Here is a 9,271-nt window from a genome sequence, read left to right as displayed (position 1 = left end):
ATGTTAAGACCCTGAGCAGCTCCTTCAGTTCCAGACTGATGTACCCTCAGTGCAAAAGGAGCGCTACCACAGGTCATTCCTGCCTGCAGCAATCAGGCTGTACAACCGCACACTGAACATTCACGTGCCTGTTTTTCAGCAATGTGCAACAACATATTCCTATTTTTCATATTTCATGTAAATATTTTTTGTAAATTGTCCAGTATAAATGTTAATATTTAAGTATTTTAGTTTTTGTTTCCTATTTCATAAATGTTTTCTTTTAATTTATATTATCCTTATATTATTCTTCCCTCTGTAAATGCTGCTGAAACTATTTTAATTTTCCCTGTGTGGAATTACAGTATTTTTATTCCTATTATGTTCACAAATGGGCACCTAACCCTACTTGTGAAAGTTTCTCTTGTCCCTGTTCTAATTCACAAAAAGGAGAAAATATTCTGCTTTTCCCTTTGGTCAACACTGACACCTCTCTCAGTACTTGAAAGATTAAATGCTGCAAATGTTTGAGTTAAGCATGGCATTTCATCAAATATGATATGTACACTTTAGCTAAAACTGCTAAGATACATGTTCTTACACTGCCTGGGAGGAACGCCGCCCACCACGGTTAGACTTTTTGCCGATGACAGGAGTGCCAAAGTGCTCGGGGTTGGTCAACGGCAGCTGGTCTAGTGTCTGACAGAAAAACACAATGACTGAAGTGAAAGGAAAAAAACACTGAGCAATTTTCGCTGTCAGTTTACTTACCTCACTCTCCGCAAAATGTCTCTCTCCCTTCAAACACAGAGAGGTGCGACGGAGAGTCTTCTCATCTCCGTCATCAAAAACTAGACAACACACATCAGTTACTGGTTTCAACGTTCAACAAGATTAATTTGATGACTTCAGATCATTGTGAATATTTCTTTTCAATATTTTGTTAAATCCTCCTCATAAACCTGATGACATTATAATAAACTTTACATGTATGCTGTATTTGATCTATCCTCACTACATTACTTTCACCATCAAAGATCCCTGATTTTTGGCTCTACAGTGGTAAACTGCAGAGCTCCCCAGATTTCTGCTGTACAGTATATTGCACTGCAGCAAGTAGAGATTAGCCATTGGATTGGGAAATTCTTGCTGCACAGACCAACAAACAACCTGAAAAACATAAAAATGTAGCCCCCATATATTTCCAGGAATAACATGAGGGCACCATGGAAAATACCTGCTGGGATCATGCTAGATCTGTGCCTGTAAAGATATCCCACGCAATGGCATAGTGAATGCAAGTCGGACTCTCACGCAAAAAGCCGTTTGTTTAAATTCAGTTGCAGAACCTCATCTATCCACCAAGAAGAGCAGTGAATGGAAACTGAATTTGTTAACCGTTTGAATTTATCTGTTCTTAAAGCGATTCCCACTAAGAGCAGTTGATTATTAAATTACCTTATTATTTGTCCCTCGGTCATAGTGGCTCACACTCACACCGTCTGTAGTGGTACAGTACAAGCTATAAGAACCATGTTATTATCTGATGTTATTATGTTTCCATAATTTATGGAGCCTTTAGATCGCAGTTTTACTACCTGTTTCTAGTGTGAAATGTGTTTTCAAAGGCAAACAGAGGCAAATATGAACCGAAGCATTATTTTCCATAAAATTCAAAAATTTGGAATTAAAATTATCACATTTATGGTGGAGAACATGTCATGTCAACCCAAACCACCTGAAAAGCAGACAAATTATCTGTTTTGTTTTGTTTGTTTTCTCAGCTCAATGCTTAATGTAGGACCAGTGGCAAGTATGCCAACACTCGCTCTGCTGATAGCAGCAGCTAGAGTAGCTCTCCTGCTGCTGGTCTAGGCAGAGCAATAGTCAAGTCAACACAGACTGACAGGTTTTGACCTATCTTGGCTGTCAAGAGGGGAAATACTCCTTTAGAAGACTGATCTTGGTAGGAAAGTACGTTATAATAAATAAAAAGTAAGTGTAAGTATATATATATATATATATATATATATATATATATATATATATATATATATATATATATATATATATATATATATATATATATATATATATATATATATATATATATATATAGGTCGGTAGATAGATAAAATACAGTACTTGGAGAACAACTGGGGAATTATTTCAGTTCTCTTTTTTTGGTTTCAGGAATGTTCTGTCAAATAACAGACCCGGTGTTATCGTCTCCCTGCCAATCCCACAGAAAGGACAAATGCGACAGACAAGTCGTCCAAGCACTATAAAATAGCCTATCGGTAACAGGTTTTATGGCAGGTTAGCATTATTCATTTTATTACCATATTTTACAAAAAAAACAACAACACACATTTCTAAGAAAAAAGAAAAGTTTAAATTGTATACAAATTCAGTTATTTCAGCTGTTGCACCTCTGGATAGCAAGCGGTGTGACACTGGCTGGCATGTGACAACAACAGTTAATTTATTCATCGGTGCCTGTAAACTACCAATTAAATCCAGTACCTTGTTGCCCATAATGAATCTCCATAAACAGCGAAAATTAAACTTCTGACACAGTGTCCTACCTATGTCAGATTGTATTTATTACATCTCCTGCAATGATGTTGCTCAAAACCTGCAGAGATGTGATGGTTCATTTGTTGCTGTGCATTATGTTGGACATACACTGACATTTTGAATACTAAAGGAATGAAAGTTTTATTTATGATATTGTCTGTTCAAGCATCGAGAGAGAATGTCGAGAGACATTCGCACTTTAATAAGGGAGCAAGCGGCGCAGCCAGCAATACTTTTCTCTTGTTTATCAGTCAAAGCAAAAAAAGAGTGATTCACCTTAGATGTTTATTGCAGCCATAATAAAATTTCTTTTTGGGTTTTTCTTTTGATGCTTACACAGGCACAAAAAGATGAACAAAAAACTATGAACCCAGCCAACAACTCAAATCTGCTGATAATTATCTGTGTTCATCACTACCAATGACACCCTAAATATTTAAAATACAACTCAAGTATTAATTTGCACCACATCAACAAAAGGAACTAATCTGTGCTCAGTATCAAACCTGCAGAAACTAATTAATCAGCTCACTGGGACTCACCCACAGTGTAGAGGCTGGCATCTGTCAGTTTACTGATCACAGCCTCGCTGGATAAACCCTCACTGGTCTTCACTTCCACTGTGGAACCCACCTGTGGACACAGGTGAATTCATTACTAGCAGATAATTTATCTTCTACCAACATATACTGGAGACTTATTTACGTCACATGAGCAGGTAATCAACATTATCATCTTACCCTCAGTAGTCCTTTGACCTGGTCATCCTGCACCACTTGGGATGTACTTTCGCCCTTCAGAGTTACCTGCAGAGACAGAAGGCAAAATCAAACTAAATTGAAATGTATCAGGTGAGAACAATTTAGAAACATTATCACAACTGAATAACAAACTTCATGAATCAATAGTTTAAAAATCAACTTATTTGAATGAATCATCATATATACCATTATCTCAACGTTCAAAACACTTCAGGCATACATAACCCATCTCCAAAGATAGTTAAACAAAGTCATGCTGACAAACTGAAAAACATGAAACTTCAATGTGAGGGCAGTGTAGGTCCAGCAGTCTAGAGTTCACACATGCTTGCATTATCCTGCAGTTAATCTTTATGCAGCTAAATATATGCTGCCTGATGCCAAAGGAACAATGTTGCCAAATCCAGCAACTCAACAAATTTGATGAAGTGCTTGAAAAAAAAAAAAATTTATTTGTGTTTGAGATAGGAACCACAGTTGCCCCAGCAGCATTCAAGTCTGCCTTGACATCCACCACCTCCTTAACAAGACTTACTGTAAGTGATCACATTTCTCCCTTACTGGCTTCACTTTACTCGGTCTCAAATCCAGAGTGGAGTTCAGAATTCTTCAAAAACACAAAGCCTTCAATGGCACCTACAATATCTGAAATTCAGACCTCATAGTACCCTATCCATTTAGAGCACTGCACTCCGAGGATGCAGGGTCACTTGAGGTTCCTAGGGTTTCCAAATGTGATATAGGAGTCGAAGTGTTCAGCTATCAAGCTTCTCTACTGTGAAACCATCTTCCAGTCTCAGTCTGGATCTAGACACCTTCTCCACATTTAGGAGTAGAATTCAAACTTCCCCTTTTGATAAATCTTACAGTTTGAGCTGGCTCAGGCAAGCCACTAGTTTTGATGCCATAGATTTAGACAGCTGGGGGACATCCCATGATGCATCGAGCTTCTCTCTCCTGCTCTCCCACTCCTCTCATACACATTCATATTTTTTTAAAAAATCACATGTTATTGACTTGAATTCTTGCCTGAAGCCTTTGTGCTTTCTCACCATGCATATCCTTAACTGATGCTGCTGCAAGTTACAGACCTGCAGATGCTCAGGCTATCACCTTTAGTATCAATATTAGCACTGTCTGTATTCATATCAGTAGAGTGAAGTATTAACATTTTTTACTGTATTAATTTCAGCGCTATCTTTCAACGTCAATAAGTGCTAAGACAGATAATACGTACTTTAATGCTTGTATTATGTTAAAGTTGTTTGTTGTATTAGTTGGAAGATTTTATTGTTAGCCATGTAACTAGTGTCACTGGTATTGTTATTATGTGATGAAGTCTCCCTGCCCCTCTTTATTTCTGTCATTCACTGTCTGTCTATCCGTTTCTATCCATTTCTCTCTCTCTTTGTCTCTGGTCCTCTCCTGCTATTTTTCACCCCAACCAGTCAAAGCAGACCGGCACCCAAAGACAACCTGGGTTTGCTTGAGACAGTAGTGCTTTCTTATGGGGAATTGTTGGGCCTCTTTAAGCTAAATTAAATCAGAGACTGTATTCTGGGCTTATTCTACTTCTATATTGTCATGAGAATACTTCTGGCCACAAACACATTCATCTGAGATTATAGAAAAAAAAATTGCACCAACATGTTAGAGTTTAGCTAACTAATTTTGATAGTGAAATTAATCACTTTGTAGGGGTTGTGTGATGCTCAAAGCTATGCCAGTCGGAGTGAAAAGTCTGAATTTCTGAGTTCCCAGTCAGAAATTACAACTTGAACACACTGGGGTCAAAATTCGTACTTGGAAACTGGGAGATACCTTACAAACCCCAAGATCACAATTCAAAGTAGGTGCTCCATGCATTAATCATGTGATGGTTCTGAAAATATACAATTTTTAGCACTTTCATGTCTAATATATACATTACGTCAGGACCACACAGATGTTTTCTACTGTTATGCTCATGGGTGCAACACAAAAATGTATTTCTTTTACTCTACTTCTACTAGAAGGCAGTCAACTTGGGTGTGATTCCAGTCATCTTATGTGAACTTGGGAGTATAAGTTTGCATACCAGAAGACTTTCTTTCCAAACCGAATCCAATCATGTCGTGATGATATCATGTTGAGTTGACAGAGGTGGTCTTACCTTGACCTTCACCATCCGTTTCACAGTCTTGATCTTGGCCTCGCAGAAGGCTCCTCTGTACTTGGCACTGACGTCAGTCCCGACTGTCAGGTAGGCAGGCTCATCTGCTGCCTGTGACACAGAAAGAAACACAAATGCATATCAAGGTCAGGACACAAACAGGGACAGTGAGAAAATCCTAGATCTGCTACCAAATCCGATGGGCTGCTCATAGCCAACACTCTACGCCTTTTATTAAAATGTGTGCTTTCCTGGTTGGAAGTGGTGGACTTAAGCACAGTACACCTGTATGTCAACAAGTACGGACTGGACTATACACACCCAGCTGCATATACAGCAGGCTAACAAACTATGTCAGATGAAGGAAAAATAGATATATGTCGACTGACACTGTCACCGTAATGACATAAGAGTATCATATGTGCTGCTTATCTTCACCTTGCTGCTCCTTTACTGCATACCTAAACTAAGTTGCGAACCTACAGTTCGGGCTGCAAACTAAGTACCTCCCTCATTACTCACCATGTGGGTGCATGTTACAATGTGTACTGCACAGAGCATGACATAGAATTAGATTTCACTCCTGCAATGAGATATAACATCAAATCCACAGGATTCCAGACCAAGAGGACTACTACTACTTCTCATTGTAAGGCCTGCAAGTGTGGAACTTTTCAGCCCAATTTTGATACTAGAGCAGAAAAGTTCAATTGCCAATATGTGTTGCTAACAATGAATTTTTGTGCCAAACTAAAAATAGAATTTGTTCATTGTCTGGCAATAGGACTGTATAAAAAGGTACTCAGAAGGCAAATTTCTTAAACAAATAACTTACTTTACTAAAAAATATTTGATATTGTCGTACATGATGATTTAAATGAAGACCAAAATAAGATGGTAAAAAAAACAAACAAACCAGAAGCACTGGAGCAGTAGGACACATCTGTAATAGGTCTACGAGCCTATAATGGCGGAAATATTGGTCCGTTCAATTAATGAAATGAAATAATATTTTTATAGCAACTTCTGGTTTACAAAGACTATTGCAAAAGAAGAGGAAATGAACATGTGTGGAAGATAATTGGGCTACAAAATTAGACAGACAGATAGAGACAGAGATAGACAGATACTTGATTGACCTCCAGGAGAAATTTGCAACAGAAACAAATGTTTATTTTGAATTTTGTTTCAATTTAATTGAATTTGATTTGGTACCAAGATTTGTGGAAATGTAGTGGTACTGGGATCAAAATGTCAAGATGGTGACAAACCTTATGAAAAACAAGCACCCATAAAATCAAAGTGACAATCTGGGATGAACAACATGTGAGGAGAATAGATGTATCCCCACTTTATTTACAGACAAAATCCATCCATCCATTTTCTTCCGCTTGTCTTGTTAATGGTCTCGGGAGGGCTGGAGCCTATCCCAGCAGCCTTTGGGTGTGAGGCAGGGTACATCCTGGATGGGTCACCAATCCATTGCATACACAGACTGACAACCAGTCACACTCACAGCCATGGCCTATGGTTAGTTTATACCCTTTTTACACAGAAAAACACGTGTCAATGTGGGTTTTTGGACTCGTGTTTACTCAGCATTAGGGCGCATTCAAGATTCCAGAAGAACCCGGGTCTGAACTCCCGCTGTGAGGGCTGTGTGCCTGTGTTTTTCTCTCTCGTACATCATCGCGCTGACGTCATCATTTCACATAAGCGTGCAGCAGAACACAGAGGTAAACAAATAACACGGATGCCACCGAGTCGAACGTTAGCGTTGTTGTTGTGTTCATTGCAATGTTGTCTCTTTTGCAAAGCATACAAACTAGGCGCAGATTGGAAAATGTCTGAGCACTAATGCAGCAAAGGAGGATAGAGATTCTGGCAAGTCTAGAAGGGAGCTAAAGAAGATAAAGGCAAAGCCTGCTGGCACAGTGACAAAATAAGGATGCAACAGGAAGGTCGCGTGAAACCTGAAACGACGCGGGTTGCCTTTTTCACACTGCAGGCGAACCGAGCTGCTAAACACTCGGGTCGCTTGGCAAGTTGGTCGCCGCCGGTCGAAATGCCGAATCAACCCTTTCAGAGTGCCCAAAAACCCACATTTTTGGTACATCGTTAAAGGGGCTTTAGCCTAGTCACCATTTCCATGTCTTTGGACTGTGGGAAGAAGCCATAGTACCTGGAGAGAACCCATGTAGGCACAGGGAGAACATGCAAACTCCACACAGAAAGATACCGTGCCCGAGCCAGGAACCTTCTTGCTGTGAGGCAACAGCACTAACCGCAGCACCACCGTGCCGCCTGAGAACACCCAAAATCATTGACATTGAAAATGATTGAAATAGTGAAAAGCTAATGTTTTCCCTCTAGATGTGGGTGTTTTCTCTCATTCATCACAATCAAACATTCCATTACACAAGCCAGTGAAAATTACGGCCTGAATGTTAACAGTTTCAAGAAAGACTCAGATGCTCGATTCACCGAATTCAGGATTGGAAATCAGTGCCAACAGTTTTCCAAATTTTTTTTTTTTGCCAAATAAAGTTGCAAAGGTGGAAAGTAAATACTACTTCTACTCATAAGTAAATAAAGAGAAGTTGTTTGACATTTGTTAAATGCAGAATCATGACCACCTTTGCTGTCTGGTCAACAGGAATCTCAAATTTTAAAGCTCATTGTGAGTTATTTCACTTTTAAGAAATAAGTTTGATTGTTACAATTAGTATTCCAATATGAAATGCATTACTTCAGCAGGTTCACAAGTCAGGTCTCTGACTTGCAAGTTCTGGAGTGAACCCGAGCAGATGACAGACAGGAGTCATAGGGTGTCACTTGTGAATTTGATAAGTGAATGTAGGTCAAGGAGAAGAACTCACAACCAAAGCCAGTAAATACGTTAATTTTGGGAGGATGACTGAAGCGAGATAGCATTTCAGGCATGAAATAAAGTGTCTTCCAAGTATTTAAGCACTGACAGTGTTTAAATCATTTATTTTCTGATCTTTCCCTGAGGTGCAGCATATTCAGGTCTTGCTCATAGCACAGCAGAGATTGTGTGGAAAAAAAAGTTATGTGACGCTCCTCCAGAGACAAAGTTTTACAGTGTAGCTGTTGTGTTTATTTTGTGGAGTAGTGATCACATCACGTTGCATATTGCTAGAAATGTCCCATTCTGAGAAATATATTTTATAGCTCATTATGAGTTAGTGGTTTAGCTAGAGTGTTGGTGGTTTAAGTTGAGAAGTAGCACTGCATTTTTGCATAGGTTGCAGTTTGACAGACCTTTTCTGTGTTAAAACAAACTAATTAATTAACTCCAAAAAACTAACTGGGTGTGAAAACACAGCACAACTTTAGTCAAATTATAGCATCTCAGTCACCAAAATTCATCAACTATTTCCTCAAAAGTAAAATGTGACAGCTTAATAAACTGCCCCATCACTGTATTTCTTATGTCCATAAGTGAACTAAATAGCAGGCTTTAAATTTATGATAATGATTTAAAATCCCCCTTATAAAACTGAGGGAATATTTCTCTTAAACGCTTGAGAAAAAGTCAGCAAGATTTCAAAGCACATGTTAGAATGAGTCAGAGTATATGACATCTCTATCAAATTGCTTGTTCATCTTGACAAATTTGAATTTTTATTTATTTATATGTTTGGAGCAGCAATTTTAAAGCTAACTGTCTACTAGTAGTTTTCTAATAATTTCAGGGTTATACAGGACTGTGATGAAATCAGTGACGGATTATTGCGACTATGAAGTTAAACGTCTGATATGAAACCTCGATGAG

General features: G+C 38.6%; 1 protein-coding gene across 4 annotated transcripts in view; it reads right to left on the bottom strand.

Moving 5' to 3' along the window:
• The window catches only part of arid4a (AT-rich interactive domain 4A), a 52,248-nt gene that overhangs the window by 39,597 nt on the left and 3,380 nt on the right, over positions 1-9,271 (bottom strand). For all 4 annotated transcript variants that reach the window (XM_086183132.1, XM_086183130.1, XM_086183131.1 and 1 more), the window contains exons 3-7: positions 5,473-5,583; positions 3,300-3,365; positions 3,102-3,192; positions 751-830; positions 581-678 (exon numbers count right to left, since the gene is read on the bottom strand). In XM_086183132.1, the coding sequence (XP_086039258.1) occupies positions 581-678; positions 751-830; positions 3,102-3,192; positions 3,300-3,365; positions 5,473-5,583 (446 nt within the window). The remainder of the gene's footprint in view (positions 1-580; positions 679-750; positions 831-3,101; positions 3,193-3,299; positions 3,366-5,472; positions 5,584-9,271) is intronic.

Source organism: Aulostomus chinensis, chromosome 17 (genome assembly GCF_037954235.1).
Source record: "Aulostomus chinensis isolate RoL2024-O1b breed Wild chromosome 17, RoL_Achi_v1.0, whole genome shotgun sequence".
NCBI lineage: Eukaryota > Metazoa > Chordata > Actinopteri > Syngnathiformes > Aulostomidae > Aulostomus > Aulostomus chinensis.
Note: the sequence above shows the minus strand (reverse complement) of the source record. Positions and strands in the feature narration are given on the sequence as shown.